The 20,132-nt window shown below is 47.5% G+C and overlaps 2 protein-coding genes and 1 non-coding gene across 4 annotated transcripts; 2 read left to right on the plus strand and 1 right to left on the minus strand.

The window, feature by feature from the left end:
• Window positions 1-887: 887 nt before the first annotated feature.
• On the minus strand, window positions 888-7,118 carry MMACHC (metabolism of cobalamin associated C). Its single transcript, XM_069981245.1, has 4 exons — window positions 6,843-7,118; window positions 3,370-3,564; window positions 2,398-2,550; window positions 888-1,483 (listed from the first exon to the last, which is right to left on the minus strand). Exons 1-4 carry the CDS (start codon window positions 6,918-6,920, stop codon window positions 1,178-1,180), a joined length of 732 nt encoding a protein of 243 aa, XP_069837346.1. The 5' UTR covers window positions 6,921-7,118; the 3' UTR covers window positions 888-1,177.
• On the plus strand, window positions 6,928-15,489 carry CCDC159 (coiled-coil domain containing 159). Of its 2 annotated transcripts, none has more exons than XM_069981243.1 (12): window positions 6,928-7,182; window positions 7,585-7,688; window positions 8,360-8,393; window positions 8,934-9,091; window positions 10,477-10,558; window positions 10,809-11,004; window positions 12,809-12,876; window positions 12,970-13,046; window positions 13,124-13,224; window positions 13,581-13,663; window positions 14,742-14,888; window positions 15,088-15,489. In XM_069981243.1, exons 2-12 carry the CDS (start codon window positions 7,623-7,625, stop codon window positions 15,207-15,209), a joined length of 1,134 nt encoding a protein of 377 aa, XP_069837344.1. In that variant the 5' UTR covers window positions 6,928-7,182; window positions 7,585-7,622; the 3' UTR covers window positions 15,210-15,489. The 2 variants fall into 2 exon arrangements, with proteins under 2 accessions (XP_069837344.1, XP_069837345.1); XM_069981244.1 differs by lacking the exon at window positions 6,928-7,182 and adding an exon at window positions 7,797-7,857 and having other exon boundaries at window positions 7,608-7,688.
• A 1,119-nt stretch (window positions 15,490-16,608) lies between these two features.
• LOC138800204 (U2 spliceosomal RNA) lies at window positions 16,609-16,799 on the plus strand. The gene has a single exon (XR_011364406.1). It is a non-coding gene; the product is annotated as a U2 spliceosomal RNA (small nuclear RNA).
• Window positions 16,800-20,132: the final 3,333 nt, after the last annotated feature.

Genomic DNA, 20,132 nt, shown 5'->3' on the forward strand with positions numbered 1-20,132 from the left:
AGATGCATTATGGGAGAGCAGAGATGGCAACTTCTATGTCATAAATGCATTATGGGAGGGCAGAGTCAGAGTAATGTCTGTAAAAGTCCTTTCAGGAGCTCGTCCTAAAATATTCATTTGTCAGGCCCCGACTATAATTCAGAACTCTGGAAGCCCCTCCCCTAAAACTCCAATTTCCATATGAATTAAAAGGAGAAGTCCGGCATTTATTAAAATTAATCAGGGGCGGGGGGGGGATTAGATAACAAGTATGAACTTACCTCTCCCCATACCCGCGGCGAGCGGCAGGACCTGATTCAGGACCCCGAACAGGTTCTGGGATCTCCGTAGCTGACGCTTCATTACCCGGCTGATGAACTGGCCGCTCAGCCAATCAGTGACTGGGGAGGGACGCCACTCCAGTCACTGGTTGGCTGAGCGCTCACCACAGGGAGAGGTAAGTTAAGACTTGTAATCAATTTCCCCCTGCTGAATTTTCAAAAATGCCGGACTTCTCCTTCAACCCTAAAAGTTCTCCCATATTTTTCAAAACACCTCCCTAGAGGCCCCTCCCCTATTTTTCTAGAACATCCATCTAGCTCCCCCCCCCCCATTGTAAAGCATCCCTCTAGAGGCCCCTCCCCTATTCTTATTCTAGAGCATCCCTCCCTTATATTCTAGAACATGGGTGTCAAACTCAGGCCCTCCAGCTGCTACAAAACTACAATTCCCACCATGCCTGGACAGCTAAAGCTCTGGCTGTCCAGGCATGATGGGAATTGTAGTTTTGTAACAGCTGGAGGGCCTGAGTTTGACACCTACGTTCTAGAACATCCTTCTAGATGCCCCCTCCCCTATTATTCTACAACATCCCTCTAGAGGCCCCTCACAAACCAGGAAACTGCAGATAAAGTTCTGATTTTATTAGAATCTGATTACAAAAATAAAAGTTTGCTTCATCTGATAAAATCTTTTCCCAAATAATAAATTACCTAAAAAACTAATAAATAATTCTGAAAACGTACAGATCAAAAATAACACCAAAAGCCTAAGTACCAGAAGCCGAGCCCCACCCGCTGCATGCTGGGAGCTGTAGTGTTGCAGCAGTTTGCAGATAACCGTGTAGGATGAGGGGCCCCATGACCTAATGAGCGGGAAGAGACACATGATGCTGCAGAGCAGAGGGCCCGGCACAGTCTCAGCAGGGTGGGATAGGATGTCCCCACATTTCCAGCAGTTTCAGTCTCTCTGCAGGAGGAGTAGCGAAGTACAGAGTCTGCTCCGCTGAATACCGCTCCTCTGCTGCGAGCACATCCCGATACTTCCCATCCCTCCAGTTATAGTTGAAGTTCTCCAGAAGTTTTATCCGCTCCTCCCTACCAGGCACACAGTCTATGGGCAGAGTCTTTGCCAAATGGGTGGCCTGGACATCGGTGAAAACCAGCACAGCGCGGATGGCAAACCAGCCCCCGAACCGGGGATGGATACAGACACCAAACATCTTCTGAAAGAAGAAAAGACACAAAGGAATCAGTGTCGGTAAGGAAACAGTTAATATGAACTACTAACACAATACTGACACCTAGAGGGCGTGCTGAGGAACTGGCCACAGCAATGAAAAAGAGAAGTGTTACCATGGTTGGGGTGTCACCATACAGGGCTTGACTATGATCTTCTTCGGCTTTGCCTCTGTCTGTAGTTCTAGAATTCTGTTCGTGAACCAGATGGCTCAGGCTGAACAGATGAGGGGGAGGACTCCACACCAGTAAGAGCTAGGGGAAAGTTTCCTTGGACTTTGCTCCATTAATCCTCAGGAGAGAGAATGGATTATGGAGGCGAGAAATCCGATAAACTTCCAGGAGAGGCACCAAGAGGGGATCAGGAGGTCATGCGGCCCCAGCTCCCTGCTGACTCCACCCACCGCGGCCCCCACCCATCATATATCCTGAGGTCTCCTCCAGCTGTGACCAGCCTTCTCATAGTTATCGACATGATCTTACTACATTCTGAAGAGGTTTTGCAGAACCCTTACTATAGGCATGAAGTCACCTGTTCTTAATAGTGACTGACAACATCCAAGAAGTGCTGCAGCAGCTACAGCTTCACCAGTCAAACATGATCCAAAGCCCTGATTGCCTCCTGGCAGCTTCAGCAGTCTGACACCTCAGTGGCCACTCACTAGGGATGAACCTGAACTCTCGGCTTCTTATTCCCGCTGTCTGCCAGCTCCGTGCAGCGGGTGGATACAACCTTGAGGACCGCCTGGAAAACTGGGATACAGCCATAGCCATAGGCTTTATCCCAGTTTTCTAGGCGGTCCTCAGGCTGTATCCACCCTTTCCAGACAGCTGGAATCAGAAGCCGATAGTTCAGATTCATACGAACCCAAACCTCAGCCGGTTCGCCCCTACCACTCACCTGCTTCCCCCAGGGATCCTCCTCCACGTCGCTCCTCTGGTAATAGTACGCTGCTCCGGACACGTGCGCCGCCGTTTGCATGAGAACCTTTGGACGCCGATTGGGGTGGAGCTCATAGTCATAGATAACGTCAATTTTGTGCAACGGGAATTTCTGAGAAGGAGAAGCTAAAGTTAACTAAACTACAATTAACAAAAATAAACCAGACCATGCCCCTGCTTAACCTCCCCCATCCACACCCCTGCCTAACCTCCTCTCTCCAGACCACACCCCTGCCTAACCTCCTCTCTCCAGACCACACCCCTGCCTAACCTCCTCTCTCCAGACCACACCCCTGCCTAACCTCCTCTATCCAGACCACGCCCCTGCTTAACCTCCTCCATCCAGACCACACCCATGCCTAACCTCCTCTCTCCAGACCACACCCCTGCCTAGCCTCCTCTACCCAGACCACGCCCCTGCTTAACCTCCTCCATCCAGTCTATGCCCCTGCTTAACCTCCTCCATCCAGTCTACGCCCCTGCTTAACCTCCCCCAGTCAGACCCCGCCCCTGCTTAACCTCCCTCAGCCAGACCCTGCTTAACCTCATCCATCTACACCACTGCTTAACTTCCTCAATCCAGACTACACCCCTGCTTAACCCTTCTTCATACAGACCATGTCCCTGCATAACCTCCTCCATCCACACCCCTGCTTAACTTCCTCCGTCTAGACCACGCCCCTGCTTAATCTCCTCCATCCAGACCACGCCCCTGCCTAACCTCCTCCATCCAGATCCCCCGGTACCCAATGTCCCTATCAATACCCAACCCACTCATCCTGGTCTCAACCCCATGCCTTTCCAGGTTTATATGTAACCTTCCTTACCCAGACCCCTCCCATTAACAGCTGTATCCATCCAGCCCCATCACCATGTCCCATGCTATCCATCTTCATTTCAACCCAACCTCCAGAGCGGTCGCTGCACCCACCTCCTGCGCCAGCCTCATGTGGTGGGCCACACACTGATCAATCGGATCCCGGAGACTCTGCAACTTGCGCTGAGCAAGAAAAGGCTTAAACGACTTCTCAAACATGGAGGGTGAGCTGAGCACGACAAACGCCAATGTGTCCGGAGGGTACGAGAGGTGGAAGACTGACTCCAGGACACCATTGTACCAAGACACCTGCAAAGAAAGCAAAATGGGAGGGGAGGCAATGTAAATCCGTGTATATGTATGAGCCACAACTGAAAACTCAGAACAGGATGCTATGGAGTCTCTTACCCAGCGAGTCACATCCACTCACATATTCCTCTGGAAGTCATTTATCCATTTACTTTCTACCTCAGTCATTCACCCCCAGACATACTCATCTCTTACCCACTGACCCTCCTTAGAAATACACGCCAGTTTCTAACACACTGATCCTCCTCCTTAGACGTACACCCCACTCTTACCCACTGACCCTCCTCCTGAGACATCCCCCCAGTCTCTTACACACTGACCCTCTTCCCCAGATACCCAAGTCTCTTACCCACTTACCCTCCTCCTTAGGGTCTTTTTACACACAGATTTATGTGAAAGATTATTAAAGACAAAGCCAGGAACAGATTTAAAAAGAGAAAATCTCAGTCTTTCCTGTATAGCCCGTTACCTGTTTATAGTCTGTTCCTGACTTTGACTTCAATTATCTGTAAGAGAAATCTGTGTGTGTAAAAGGACTCTTACAGATCCTCTAGGCCCTTACCCACTGGTTCTCCTCCTTAGTGAACCCCCCAGCCTCTTACCCACTGACCCTCATCTATAGAAATTCCTCCACTCTCTTACCCACTGACCTTCCTCCTCAGACACACCCCTAGTCTCTTACCTTCCTCCTCAGACACACCCCAGCCTCTTACCCACTGAGCTTCCTCCTCAGACACACCCCCAGTCCCTTACCCACTGAGCTTCCTCCTCAGACACCCCCCCAGTCTCTTACCTTCCTCCTCAGACACACCCCCAGCCTCTTACCCACTGACCCTCATCTATAGAAATTCCTCCACTCTTACCCACTGACCTTCCCTCAGACATCCCCCATTCTCTTACCCACTGACCTTCCTCCTCAGACACACCCCTAGTCTCTTACCCACTGAGCTTCCTCCTCAGACACCCCCCAGCCTCTTACCCACTGAGCTTCCTCCTCAGACACCCCCCAGTCTCTTACCCACCGACCTTCCTCCTCAGACACCCCCCCAGTCTCTTACCCACTGAGCTTCCTCCTCAGACACCCCCCAGTCTCTTACCCACTGAGCTTCCTCCTCAGACACCCCCCAGTCTCTTACCCACCGACCTTCCTCCTCAGACACACCCCTAGTCTCTTACCTTCCTCCTCAGACACCCCCCAGTCTCTTACCCACTGGCCTTCCTCCTCAGACACATCCCCAGTCTCTTACCCACTGAGCTTCCTCCTCAGACACCCCCAGCCTCTTACCCACTGAGCTTCCTCCTCAGACACCCCCAGCCTCTTACCCACTGACCTTCCTCCTCAGACACACCCCCAGCCTCTTACCCACTGACCTTCCTCCTCAGACACACCCCCAGCCTCTTACCCACTGACCTTCCTCCTCAGACACACCCCCAGCCTCTTACCCACTGACCTTCCTCCTCAGACACACCCCCAGCCTCTTACCCACTGACCTTCCTCCTCAGACACACCCACAGTCTCTTACCCACTGACCTTCCTCCTCAGACACACCCCCAGTCTCTTACCCACTGAGCTTCCTCCTCAGTCACACCCCAGCCTTTTACCCACTGAGCTTCCTCCTCAGACACACCCCCAGCCTCTTACCCACTGACCTTCCTCCTCGGACACACCCCCAGTCTCTTACCCACTGACCTTCCTCCTCAGACACACCCCAGTCTCTTACCCACTGAGCTTCCTCCTCAGACACCCCCCAGTCTCTTACCCACCGACCTTCCTCCTCAGACACACCCCTAGTCTCTTACCTTCCTCCTCAGACACCCCCCAGTCTCTTACCCACTGGCCTTCCTCCTCAGACACATCCCCAGTCTCTTACCCACTGAGCTTCCTCCTCAGACACCCCCAGCCTCTTACCCACTGAGCTTCCTCCTCAGACACCCCCAGCCTCTTACCCACTGACCTTCCTCCTCAGACACACCCCCAGCCTCTTACCCACTGACCTTCCTCCTCAGACACACCCCCAGCCTCTTACCCACTGACCTTCCTCCTCAGACACACCCCCAGCCTCTTACCCACTGACCTTCCTCCTCAGACACACCCCCAGCCTCTTACCCACTGACCTTCCTCCTCAGACACACCCCCAGCCTCTTACCCACTGACCTTCCTCCTCAGACACACCCACAGTCTCTTACCCACTGACCTTCCTCCTCAGACACACCCCCAGTCTCTTACCCACTGAGCTTCCTCCTCAGTCACACCCCAGCCTTTTACCCACTGAGCTTCCTCCTCAGACACACCCCCAGCCTCTTACCCACTGACCTTCCTCCTCGGACACACCCCCAGTCTCTTACCCACTGACCTTCCTCCTCAGACACACCCCCAGTCTCTTACCCACTGGACTTCTTCCTCAGACACCCCCCAGTCTCTTACCCACTGAGCTTCCTCCTCAGACACACAACCAGCCTCTTACCCACTGACCTTCCTCCTCAGACACCCCTCCAGCCTCTTACCCACTGACCTTCCTCCTCAGACACACCCCTAGTCTCTTACCTTCCTCCTCAGACACACCCCCAGCCTCTTACCCACTGGCCTTCCTCCTCAGACACACCCCCAGCCTCTTACCCACTGACCTTCCTCCTCAGACACACCCACAGTCTCTTACCCACTGACCTTCCTCCTCAGACACACCCCTAGTCTCTTACCTTCCTCCTCAGACACACCCCCAGCCTCTTACCCACTGGCCTTCCTCCTCAGACACACCCCCAGCCTCTTACCCACTGACCTTCCTCCTCAGACACCCCCCCAGCCTCTTACCCACTGAGCTTCCTCCTCAGACACACCCCCAGCCTCTTACCCACTGAGCTTCCTCCTCAGACACACCCCCAGCCTCTTACCCACTGAGCTTCCTCCTCAGACACACCCCCAGCCTCTTACCCACTGAGCTTCCTCCTCAGACACACCCCCAGCCTCTTACCCACTGAGCTTCCTCCTCAGACACACCCCCAGCCTCTTACCCACTGACCTTCCTCCTCAGACACACCCCCAGTCTCTTACCCACTGAGCTTCCTCCTCAGACACACCCCCAGCCAATCTATTAGAGATAATCCCCAGCGGGTGGCTCCGCTTCGATCCTCCATCTCCCAGAATAACCTATCATAGTACACGGGTTATAGTTCTGCAGCAGCTGGAGAGCTCTGCCCTGGGTCATGCCTCCTCCATAGTCTCTCACTCACTGAGTCGCCTCCACCATTACTGAGGTGCAGTCACAGAGACCTCACGTTACCTGGAAGGGATGCACCTCGAACCCCTGCGGCTCTAGCGCCCCCCGCAGCTTCTCCAGGATTTCCACGTGTGCGCCCATGGTGCCCGCTACCAGTCACCTCCAGCCGCGGCGCCTCATGGAACTTGTAGTACGAGGCGGGTCCAATGTGACGTGTACAATAACACTGCGCGGTGACTCATGGGACTTGTAGTTTCCTTTCCACCTGTTTCCGCTTCAAACGTAACCAAGAGAACTACACATCCCGGCGTCCTCTGCGGCAGGTGCCGTTACCGAGAGCAGGACGCAGCTGGTGCCCGGGAGACGGTTTGAACATACGGTGGAGGAGACGAGGGGAGCGGAGGTAAGAGTAGCCGGGGCTAATCTCTCTCTATGATATACAGCTTACAGGGCGGGAGGCCTGCTCATGATCTGTGGCAGGAGCTCTGCTTGCTGTCAGTGCTGGGGGACACCCTGATATCCAGTAAGGATACTTATCTGTTACAATGTATCAGTCAGTTCATACAATAGACCATTGTTCTCTAATTTGTGTCTCCAACTGTTGCAAAACTACAACTCCCAGCAGGCACGGACAGCCAATAGATGGCATGCTGGGAGTTGTAGTTTACAGTGGTTGGAGAGTGATATGTTGTAAACCACTATTATAGTGCTTGTGTAGATCATACACATTGTAACAAACCCTCAGCTGTGAGCCCTGATGTTCACTATTCCTAATATATATATATATATATGTTCTCTTCCTCAGAGATTTCCATCATTGGATATTGCCGATCTGACGCCTCCATGAACTGGGACCACAAGCTGGATGCCGTCCTCACAGCGGCAGACGACAGCATGGCGAAGATCAAGGTCAGAGGTCACCGATGGTGGGACGCGACCAGGGCGGGGGTCATTCGCTCTTGGTTGTGCCATTGGAAAAGTTCTAATAAACCTTATGCTTCAATTCATGTTTTCTAGGTCTCTGCTATCTGTCAGGAAATTGTTTCTATCCAGATGCCGGAACTAACACTTGATGAGGGTTTGTTACACTTGCATCCAGTCTGGACAATCCTCAGGCGGATACATTGTAATAAACCAGGAATGGGGAACCTTTGGCCCTCCCGCTGTTGAAAAACTACAATTCCCATCATGCCTGGACAGCCAAAGCTTCGCTTTGGCTGTCCAGGCATGATGGGAATTGTAGTTTTGCAACAGCTGGAGGGCCAAAGGTTCCCCGTTCCTGGTTTATTACAATCAGGGCAGGAGAGAGATCTGTTCTCCCTCAAGCACAGCAAGCAGAGGTCTTGACACTAGTGCAGAAATGAGTCAGTTGTGGAACTTTTATACAAATGCAGCGTTGTTTTGCTGCTGTCGTGTTGCGGCACCACCTACCTCTGCTATATGTCGTTGTCTTGTGGTCGATCATATATAGAGGAGTTACATTGGAGATCATGTGGTTGTTACATGGCAGCGGCGCCGCTGCTGAGGTTTTGTTACATTGTGTTGTGATACACACCTTTGACATACTCTGTTTCCTGCAGGAGCGGCTGTACACCCGGGGAGACGTCACCAAAGGTAAAACCTCCAACTACCTCTGGGGTCACAGCCCCTTACCTCACGTTACCCCCCCAACAATCTGCAGGGTTCAAATGTTTTTCTCCCAGAAACAGTGCCACTCGTCTGTCTGTGTGTGGGGGGCATTGCAGCTCAATTCTATTAATGTGAATTGAGCTGAGTTGTAATACCACACACAGCCATGTTTTTTAAAAATCCTGTATAGCCCCTTTTAACTGTATCTCATACTATGGGGAGTTAGATACGTGGTCAATAGGAGTGTATCCAACTCACTTGTGGAGTTCTCATCCAAGTAGACGATTGTGTGGATCTGAGTCTGGTTCACCTCTACTACTGTGTAATATACTTTGTGTCTCTTTCCCATTCTTAAGATCTCTGCTTACTGTCGGTAAATGAGAATGTTGCTGTTCCCTAAAGATGGTGAAGAAATTATTATAAAACTGGACTCTGGCCCTTTTAATGTCGGATAGAATGTAGAGTATCACATAGATTTCTGATATCATGTTTTTCATTGTGTGTATATATATTTTTTTCTTTCAGATTTTCACTATGATTCGCCGCCTGTCAGAAGAGGAGCCGCTTACGAGGACATCTCGGCCATTAAACCCTCCTCGCCATACACGCCGTTAGCCTATACGCCACAGGTCTCCTCTGAGGACATGGTCAATCTGAGCAGCCAGCTGCTGGCACAGGCCAAGGTACGTGCCCCGTCGCTTATCATCCGGGGTTGTCAGATCCCCACAGATTCAGCATCGGTGGTATGTCCCAATTGGATATTGGGTGCACAAAGGCCTGCTTGCTGTCTGGTTTATGTAAAACATATTTAAAGTGGTACACCAGCACCTAAAAACTTGATATTGTGCTGCCCTTATATAAAACATATAACATCTTATCCTTATCTTACCTTGCTCCCTCAATATCCTTCTGTGTCCCCCCATGAGCGATGCAGGCGCTACTTTTGGGACAAACTCGTTTCAGCAGTGCCCCAGGGTGTCACTGCAGAGACAAGTTCATCCTGGAAGTGGCGTGGAGCGTTGACAATGGCTTTTAATAGTGGTGTTTTTTTCAGCAATGTTTAATACTTTTTTTTTTTTCTTCCAAAATGCAGCTTGACTTCCCCATAGGCAGGCATATTAATAGGAAATAAACACCTACAGCATATGATAAAAACACCATGGACCTGAAAATGTATGTATATATATACATGCCTTTATATAACCCACTAGACATGAATCACAGGACACTGCTAACATACCATAAAACAGCAGAGTACTCCATTCACACAATGCATATAAACTGCATGTGCCACTAATCTCCCCGCTATATACCACATGTGCCACTAACGTACCCGCTTTATACCGCATGTGCCACTAACATACTACTAAGTACTCCTGTGATTATGGCTGCAGAGGAGGTGGGGCCCTGTTAGGGACCTGTAGAGGAGAATACCAGCGGCTACATACAGTGTGACAGCTGCTGTTCCCCTGTACGGCCTAGTCTACATTACACAGCCTCCTATAGTCCGTGATTTACTAGGCTGTGCAGTGCAGGCCGCATCATTCAGGGGAAGAGGAGACCGGCCCACTCAGCACAGAAACCCCTCTGGCATGTGCCCAAACTGCCAGATTACCAGTCCGGCCCTGACTCCCAGCATGTCCAGACAGACAGCTGCCAGGCTTACTGTGAATTGTAGTTTTGCCACAGGTTGGAGAACAGTGCCCTCAGTATGTATCCTTCATATGGTATAGGCTGTCCGTATCAGATTAGTGGGGGCCTGACTCCCAGCATCCCTTTCATTGTTTACCAGCCACTGTGCCATATATTTGTTAATGGCTGTTCCTGACACTGCATGTGTGAACAGACCCGTTAAAGTGAATGGGAGAAGCTGCAAAAACATATGACTTTGTGAATCTAATGCAACTCCAATTGGAGCGCCTTATCTTTAGGGGGTCAGACCCCACAATCTGATATTTTCTTATCCTAACCACTTTTAAGTCCTGCAGATTTGCAGTGACCACCAGGGGGCTCCCTGGCTTCACATACTGTAGTGAGGAGTGTGTCTTATCCTTTGTGTTCTCTTCAGATGATAACCTCCCTGCATCAGGCCATCGGACGTCTGGAGCGAGACCGCGACCTCCATCTCCAGCGCATACAGAGCTTGGAAGGTAGGAGGCGAGGGTTACAACTTCCTGCCTCACACATAATAAGCTTAAAGTGATCGCATAATGAAGGACGTACACATAACAGTCTGATCAAATGGGGTTGGTTATCACTGGGTAATAAATCTTGCACATCTCGCTTTAGCATTAGTCCAGCTGCACGTGAATAGGAGTGTGGGCTGCCGGCTCTGGGTGGTGTGGGCTGCCATGTGTACGGTAGGGGAGGAGTGTCAGTAACTTTTCCCATGTCGTGCAGATGAGGTGCGGCGGCTCGGAGCCTCGCGTGGGCTGGATGTGTCCGAGTCTGTGCTGGAGAGGAAGATGGAAGGACTGCGACAAGAGCTGGCGAGTGAACTGCACCACCTGGAGGACAAAGTGAGGGAATCCTCCAACCGCGGGTCCAGTCCCTCCCTGCGCTCCGCCAGCAGCATCCTACAGGAGGTGAACGAAACGTAAGTAAAGGCGAAGCAACATGACCACCATCAGTAAGGATGGTAAAAGTACATTACCCACAATTCAGCTGTGCTGTGGAGGAGTGTGTGTCGCATTGACTGATTCCAAGTAGTTTACAGCAAAATTGTAAATACAGCTCTGGATGTGACCAGAGTAGAAAGCACATTGACACGAAATGAAGAACTAGAAAAGGCGTCGTCCCATAGAAAACTCCTACGTGTTATAAATTAAATACAACAAGACTGATACGTGTGCTGGGAGGGGACTGTATAGCTGTAACTGTGTGGCGACACAGTTGTCTTAATGATCCTAAAGATGAGTGCAGGGAGGGGATAGAGAGGACTGTGCAGCTGTAACTGTATGACTACACAGTTCTTTCTATAATCCTAGAGTTGAGTGCACAGAGGAGATAGAGAGGACTATATAGCTGTAACTGTACAGTACACAGTTACCACATAGTTCCATGACCACAGATGTGAGTCCAGGGAGGGGATAAAGATCACCATGTAACTGTATGACCACACCATTCTCTCTAGGATCATAAAAATGATTGGCGGGAGGGATAGAGAGCACTGTGCATCTGCCCCTGCACTGCATGTTGTTTCAGTATAATGCTAGGAGCAGGGCAAGTGTTTGAATAATGACACAGCCGCACGGCTGTCTATGTTTCACTTAACGTGGGAATAAACTTTAACTGTATAACCACACAGTTCTTTCTATGATGGTAGGGATATGTGCAGGGAGGGGATAGAGATCCCTGTGTAGCTGTAACTGTATGGCATCACAGTCTTGAGAAGAAATCACCGGAACTTCTTCCACCAGCACTAAAGTGGACCTTGGGTAAACTTCAGGACCAGCGTAATAACTTACATCGGGGTGCACTTCACATGGCAGATACAACACTTAGGCAAAGAATAGTGAGAAAAGAAGCTGAAGGCACTCACCGATCTGATGCAGAGTTTCTTTATTTCATAGCAGGTAAAAACATAGACAGATGCCACGATCCTACACAAACAACATACTCATGACGGCCATTTCGCGCGTATGCACGCTTCCTCAGATTCCTCTCAGATTCCTCTCAGATTCCCTCTCTCTTTTTTTGTAACTGTATGGCCACACAGTTCTCTCTATAATCCTAGAGTGCAGGGAGGGCATAGAGAGGACTGTACAGCTGTCACTGTACACAGTTACCACATAGTTCCATGATCATATATGTGAGTCCAGGGAGGGGATAAAGATCACCATGTAGCTGTAACTGTATGACCACACTTTTCCCTCTATAATCATATATATGATTGGAGGGAAGGATAGAGAGCACTGTGCAGTTGCAACTGCTTGACCACAAAGTTCTCGTAGGGATGAGTGCGGGGAGGCAATAGAGAGCACTGTGCAACTGTAGTTGTATGAGCACACAGTTCTCTCTATGATTATAGGGATGAGTGGGGGGAGGAGATAGAGAGCACTGTGCAGCTGTAACTGTATGACCACACAGTTCTTTCTATAATCGTAGGGATGAGTAGGAGGAGGCGATAGAGATTATTGTGCAGCTGTAACGGTATGACCACACTGTTCTCTCTATGATTGTAGGGATTAATGCGGGGAGGGGATAGAGAGCACTGTGTAGCTGTAGGACAGTGGGCCCTGCAGCTGTTCCAGTGTAGTAGTTACACCTGCTTAATAATATAGGGAGCAATAGATTGTTTTGTCCTCCTCCCAGTCTGCAGTGGCTGATAACAGAGAGCAGCTGTCACCAGTATGGTAACTATAAATGTGATGATCTCACTTTGCTTATGCCACTTGCAGCAAGAAGCTGATTTGGAAGGAATATGAAAGCCTCCGGCGAGACACTGACTACATGCACCAACGATTACGTGAGTGTCTCCTGCGGGGGAGGGGCTTTCACGTCTGTGGTTTATTATAATATTCAGGAACTTCCCACCACCTTGTGTTATTTCTCGCTATAGGCCGACAAGAGGACGACTTAATGCGACAAATCTCAGACGGGCAGGAGCTGAAGCGGGCACAAGAGAAAAATTCCATGGTGTGTGTTTTTGTGTGTTGGTGTACTGTTGCTGATCACTGCGATCACACCTATTATACTGCTGTATTCTCCCCCAGGCGCTGGAGAGGATACTGAGCAGCCACCAGACGCAGACCTTGGAGCTGGACCGGGCGCGGTCAGATACACAGAGTGTGCAGCGAGATCTACTGCAGATCAGGTACCACAAAATGTCTGGCTCCACCTTCAACCATCATTCTGCCGTCCTCCTCAAAAATATCACTAGAGCAGTGCGCCCCCTGGTGTCTCCATCGAGCATTATTTTTATCCATAACCCTCTCTGCTCCTGGTAAGATTCCAGACTATTGTAGTATAACGTCCACGTAGTGATTACATCGTCACCAGTGATAACATGTGTCCCCAGGGCAGGGAGGACAGAATGAGGGGTCCGCATGGCCAGCTCCATGTTCCTGCGGCCTGATTGTCAGACGATATTCACTGATGGATTACAGGAATATTACAGACTCACTGAGAATTTCTATTGTTTTGTTTGATCTTATTATTTATCTTCCACAGATCATCGATTCGCGACCTAATGGAAAATGTGAGGATTCTGGAGGGGAAATGTTCTGCCCACAGAGTGAGGAGCGACCGGCCTGGTGAGCAACATCATGGCTGCTTTTAAAAGCTGGAGGGGGGGTGTGATGTCACCTCCTGTATAATATATGTGGAGAGCGGTGATGTCACCTCCTATATAATATATGTGGAGAACGGTGATGTCACCTCCTATATAATATATGTGGAGAACGGTGATGTCACCTCCTGTATAATATATGTGGAGAGCAGTGATGTCACCTCCTGTATAATATATGTGGAGAGCAGTGATGTCACCTCCTGTATAATATATGTGGAGAGCAGTGATGTCACCTCCTGTATAATATATGTGGAGAGCAGTGATGTCACCTCCTGTATAATATAACTGATATGTGGAGAGCGGTGATGTCACCTCCTGTATAATATAACTGATATGTGGAGAGCGGTGATGTCATCTCCTGTATAATATATGTGGAGAGCAGTGATGTCACCTCCTGTATAATATATCTGGAGAGCGGTGATGTCACCTCCTATATAATATATGTGCCGAGCGGTGATATCACCTCCTGTATAATATATGTGGAGAGCAGTGATGTCACCTCCTGTATAATATATGTGGAGAGCAGTGATGTCACCTCCTGTATAATATATGTGCCGAGCGGTGATGTCACCTCCTGTATAATATATGTGCCGAGCGGTGATGTCACCTCCTGTATAATATATGTGCCGAGCAGTGATGTCACCTCCTGTATAATATATGTGGAGAGCGGTGATGTCACCTCCTGTATAATATATGTGCCGAGCGGTGATGTCACCTCCTGTATAATATATGTGGAGAGCAGTGATGTCACCTCCTGTATAATATAACTGATATGTGGAGAGCGGTGATGTCACCTCCTGTATAATATATGTGGAGAGCAGTGATGTCACCTCCTGTATAATATATGTGGAGAGCGGTGATGTCACCTCCTGTATAATATATGTGCCGAGCGGTGATGTCTCCTCCTGTATAATATATGTGGAGAGCAGTGATGTCACCTCCTGTATAATATAACTGATATCTGGACAGCACTGATGTCACCTCCTGTATAATATAACTGATATCTAGAGGGCACTAATGTAACTCAGCTTTATTCTCTATAGAGCGCAGGCGGTCTGAGCGGAGACAGAAGCTCAGCAGGTCGGAGTCCTCGTCCTCTGTGGATGACTTGCGCTCGCGAATCAGCCTGGCAGACATCAGCTCTGAGGACACTTCATACAGCTTTAGTGGCACTGCAGAGATCTCCAGAGGTATCAGTCCCTCAATATCCTGTACGTCACATAGTAGTGCTCTGTAACTGTTGGATCTTCAGCTGTGATAGAACTACAACCCCTAGCATGCCCTGACTGTCACAGAGCACTCCTGTTTATCAGTATTCACACTGGGAACAACCCCCTTAATTGCTGACACTCTGCGCCGCCAGTTTACTTTCCTTGTTTGCTCCTGTAGGATCCAGAGAAAAATCCAGCACGAGCAGAGACAGAAAGAGCCGGAGCAATCGTGATCTGAGCGACAACGACCTGGATGACCTTTCTGACAGCGCCCCAGAGCTCAACTTCAGTGACCTCTGAACTGTGAGGCGGAGTCACAGGACAATAAACCTGCCCAAGTTGTCACAAGAAACATCTGCAAGGGGATTTCCCTCCCTCTGTATTTTGCAGATTATTGCAATTTTCCTCAGGGTCTCACAATGCAAACATCAACTTAGTCTCTGGAAAACGCCAAAGAACGTGGGTGACGACCACAGTGCATTTTCTGTAATAACGGATACTGGAACTTTCCACCTTCTTCTGAATGAGGGAGGGGCAATATAATCGATTTCATAGCCTTGTTTAAAAGATGTTGCAAATACTCTCTGCTGCTATATATGTTTTATATCCATAGATTTTTTTTTTTTTTTTTTTACTAGAAACTTTATATTTTTTGTAATCATTCAGAATTTATAGAACAAAGTGACAATATTGATGGGTAAGCACATTGTGTACCCTAATCTGCTCAGGACTGGGGTAGGGTTGCATGTGGCCATGATCATCATTGGAGAAACCTGCTGCAGATCCCCTTCCTGTTTCTATGTTGGAATATTTCACAGTTCCTAAACCTAGCTTGCAGTGTATGGAGGTTATCACTCTTATAGCTACATCCAGTACTTGCATCTCTACTGTAATTTTTATATTTTAGTTCTGGAGATATTAGTCCTGTCAGTAACTATGGTAAACAAAGTTATGCCGCTATTCTGTATATTGCAGCTGGCCAGGAATACAGCAACATAGAAAAAAAAAATGTATCACAAGTCAGTGCTGATCGATGCACAGGAGGCTCAGATACTGATATTATACTGTAGGGTTCTGACCTATGCAGAGCCACTATGACATACTGTGCAAGCTCTTCGCTTGATAAAAAGCAATAAATCTGGGAATCACAATTTGTGGATTATTTTCTACAATAGCAGTCTTCTGGAAACAGTGGTTCTGCAGCTGGCTAGGCAGTGTAAATGTGCAACACCCAGAGCTGCATTCACAATTCTTTTACTATATGGTTACATCTCCACACTGCCCTTTACGATGGTACATGCTGTATTGCAGTGCATTATGAGAGCTTAGCTGTGAGAGTATGGAGAGTCAGTTGTATAAGAATACCAGCATTTTTTTCCCCTTTCCAATAAACTGGTTTCAAAATTATAGTTATAAATTTATTTAAAAAGCTCAAGTATTTATCAGCTGTTGTATGTCCAACAGGAAGTGGTGTATATTTTCCAAGTCTGACACAGTGCTCTCTGCTGCCACCTGTCTACTGCTCTGGACAGTTCCTAATATGCACATAGGTGGCAGCATAGAGCACTATGTCAGACTGGAAAGTATACACCACTTCGAGCAGAACTTGAAGCAGCTGATAAGTACTGGCAGACTGAAGCTTTTTAAATAGAATTCTAATTTTTTGACACCAGTTCCCCTTTAAAATGTATATGTTTATATCGCATCTCAGCCTTTTGGTTAAGATCAAGTGTAGTATCTGTTCTTATCAGTTTAATATCTAATACGTCCCTTATCTGGGGACCATATATTAAGTGGATTTTTAGAACCAGGAGATGGAAAAAGAGCCTGCTCTGTCCTCTCTAGGCATTGACCTGGTATTGCAGTGCTTCCAGGTTCAGTGCAAAAAAAAAAAAAATTATATAATTATTTATACATCATTTTATGTTTGGCAGCAGCAGAGGGAACCATATTGCCCTTTACTACTACCACTCATGTTCATGATGTAAGAAGAAAAAAATAAAATAAATTTATATCTAGAACTTGAAAATCATAAGCTTTCTTCCAGAAACAATGCCCCTCTTGTTTACAGGTTGTGTGAGGATTTATAGCTCAGCTGCATTCTCCTTTATGTCAACACCTTAATCCAGTCACGGTGCTGTCATGAAGGACGTGTGGAAACAGAGGTAAGAAGAATTTTGATGTATAACGTTTTTTTTTTGTTTAAATCTTCCTCTAATTTCAAATACCCCTGCCCACGCCTCTGGATAAATCCTGCTAATCAGAAGACTAATGGTGTGTTTACACAGATTTATCTGACAGATTTTTTAAGCCAAAGCCAGAAACAGACTAAAAACAGGGAATAGGTCAAAGATTGAGATTTCTCCTCCATTCCATTCCTGGCTCTGGCTTCAATAATCTGTCAGATCTGTGTAAACCCACCCTTAGAGCCACACCAGCTAATCCAGTGCACCCCTGACATGTCTCTGCTCACTCAAGGCTCACTCTCCCTGCCCACTTGGCAGACAGGGTGCAAAATGTCACAATTTTGCACAAGATGAGGCCTTGCGACGCTAGGTGCAGACCTTGATACATGTGCCCCAGAAAGACAGACAAAAAAAAAAAAAAAACCCCACACACTTGTTTGGCGTTCAGTGCATTACCAGTTGTGTCCTATTTGCAGCCCCCCCACCACAGAGACTGTTGCTATAGCTTTATTTTCTGCACAGTAACGATCTAAGGTGCAGCTCACCTGTATCTGATTTGGCTGAGGTTAACTGGAATACACCATCCAATGTACACAGTAACTAAAAAATTCTTAAACATACCAGTCCTCAAAGCAAAATCTAATATGTGTAAATTTATTGTAATAAAATGTAATAAAAATATATATAAATATATAATAATTAAAAAAAAAAATCTTAAACCTGAAATGTCTTTCTGTCTAGTCCAGGATAAAATACTCATAAACACATTAAAAGCATAAACCATACAAATACATAAGCCCCAGGGCCCTTATAGTACAATAGATCAACACAGAGGGTTAGGGAATGCGGTACAAAAGCATATGAAAACAAATGGAAGAAAAAAGAAAACAAAACATAAAGGTGTAAAAGTGTATAAAACAACTAGATACTCATATAAATAGCCATATAGTCATTGTACTGCAATGCTTCAAATATATAATCAGCACAAAAAGTGGTAGAACTGGTCTTTTGGTTCAGACCAAGAAGGGGATTTCCATCATCCTCTCACTGACTTGCAGTAGAATCACACAGTGAAAGCAGGCAGATGGGGGTAGTAGTCCTGGCTCACTGGACTGATCCCACTTTGTTGTTAAAATTCAAAAGTCAGTTCGTTTGCAGATTACGATCCAAAGTAAATGAACTCCTTGTGTGGAGTGTATAGTTATTAGACCAGTATAATAGATATCACTGATCCCTGGTGTTGTCTGAGGTGTACTGCAAGCACTGGATCTCTCTGGCTCTATCACTGTTTGTTGTCATAGGGGAGGATTTATACACATTCACATAGTTTGGTGCATGTGCACCGCTCACCCATACAGGATCTGCGTCTTCTCCGGCATCCCGGTCTGCACACGGTGACGTCACCAGTCTTGTTCCTGGTCTGTGTCAAAGCGTGGCTCTGCTGCCAGTAGTGCAGTAGACAAAGTCACTGTTGAGCCAGCTCCTCCCAAACTTAGAGAGATGGGGAATAGATCCAGGGGTATGTTCAGGTGACTGTTGAGGGGTGTAGGCCAATGTTAGGTGGCTTCCAGATGCGTTTCGAAGCTGCTAGCTTCTTCCTCAGTGGCTGTGAAATGGTGTGAGCTATTGCATTAGTCTCAGCTCTCTCTTAAAAAAGTCTTGTGGAATGCTGGGTAACCTCCGGATTGGCTACACAATTGTTAACTCCTTCCCTGCTGGGCAAATCTGTTACACCCTGCGTAAAGGTGTTGTACCTCTCTATTCCATAGGTTGGTGGGGTACTTTTAACGTACTGAAAGTTCAACGTAAATGTCTTAATATAAATACAAGTGAGTGGATATGAACCAATAATAGTGTATGGATACATAAAGAGTAACAGTCTTGCAACAAAAATACACTTGACAGAGGATGGCTATATGGTATAATAAATTAACAGTATAGCAAGTGTGGCGTGGGGCTGCACGTGGTGGCCGCCAGACTTGGTTCTGGTGCTGATAATCAGCCAGGCACAGAACCGCCTGTGGATGCCAGCAGGGCCGCCCATGGTCAAATAAACCCAAAAGTTCAACCTCAGCATTTAGGCCTCTGGGTTGTAGACTCCCGAATTCAAAAATTTTCTGGGTCTCAGCTCTGGACATGGTAGCGATGTGATCTCCCCCTCTCCAATTCTTGTGTATTTTCTGTAGTGCTGTAAATGTGAGTCCTGATGGGTCCCTATTGTGGTGTTCTGCAAAATGCGCTGACAGAGGATGTGACAGGTTCCCTTTCCTGATGTTGTTCAAATGTTCTGCGACTCGGACCTTTAACTGTCGCTTTGTCCTGCCTATATATTGTTTGTCGCATTTACACTGTAAAATATAGATGACGCTGTTGGTGTTGCAGGTCAGAAGGTTTTTTATCTCCCATTTGAAATCGGTACATGTAGAGTTGACATGAGTAATTTTTCTTTGGAAGTTGGTACTCTTGCAGCTGATGCATGTGCCACAACGATAAAAACCACAACTTTGTAGCCATGTAGATGGTGGAATATTAGTCAGATTTTTGACTGAAGGGGCTACTTTGATACCCAGATTTGGCGCTTTGGAATACACAATAGGGGGTCTCTCGGGGAGTTGAGCACCTAGCAGTTTGTCTTCCTTTATTAAATGCCAATGCTTTTGTATGATTTTTTTCTACCCTTTTGTATTCTCGGTTATATGGGAGAATGATTTGGAGTCAGAGTTCTCTCTGTTAGCTGACTGGGTGGGTTCAAAAAAGGTATTCCTATCAAGTTGGCGTACTTTCTCTAATGAAGACTGTAAATTGTCTATGGGGTAAATTGTCTATGGGGTAAAGTTTTTCTTGGAATTTCTTAGTGAGGGCCTCAGCTTCTACCTCAAACTGTAAACTTTACAGTCTTCATTAGAGAAAGTACGATGCCAGCAGCTGAGCTTTAACTTGTTGTCAAGGGCAACAAAGAATCTTACTGTAAGACAGCGCTATATATATATATATATATATATATATATATATATATATATATATATATATATATATA

The sequence above is a fragment of the Dendropsophus ebraccatus genome, chromosome 8, assembly GCF_027789765.1.
Source record: "Dendropsophus ebraccatus isolate aDenEbr1 chromosome 8, aDenEbr1.pat, whole genome shotgun sequence".
NCBI classification, from domain to species: domain Eukaryota; kingdom Metazoa; phylum Chordata; class Amphibia; order Anura; family Hylidae; genus Dendropsophus; species Dendropsophus ebraccatus.

Coding starts and splice junctions, on each gene's coding strand:
- MMACHC (XM_069981245.1), bottom strand. CDS start 6,920: ATGGGCGCACACGTGGAAATCCTGGAGAAGCTGCGGGGGGCGCTAGAG. Junction 3,565..6,842: donor TCGAGGTGCATCCCTTCCAG/GTAACGTGAGGT, acceptor CTTTCTTTGCAG/GTGTCTTGGTACAATGGTGT. Junction 2,551..3,369: donor ACATGAGGCTGGCGCAGGAG/GTGGGTGCAGCG, acceptor TCTCCTTCTCAG/AAATTCCCGTTGCACAAAAT.
- CCDC159 (XM_069981243.1), top strand. CDS start 7,623: ATGAACTGGGACCACAAGCTGGATGCCGTCCTCACAGCGGCAGACGAC. Junction 7,689..8,359: donor ACAGCATGGCGAAGATCAAG/GTCAGAGGTCAC, acceptor TGTTTCCTGCAG/GAGCGGCTGTACACCCGGGG. Junction 10,559..10,808: donor GCGCATACAGAGCTTGGAAG/GTAGGAGGCGAG, acceptor CATGTCGTGCAG/ATGAGGTGCGGCGGCTCGGA.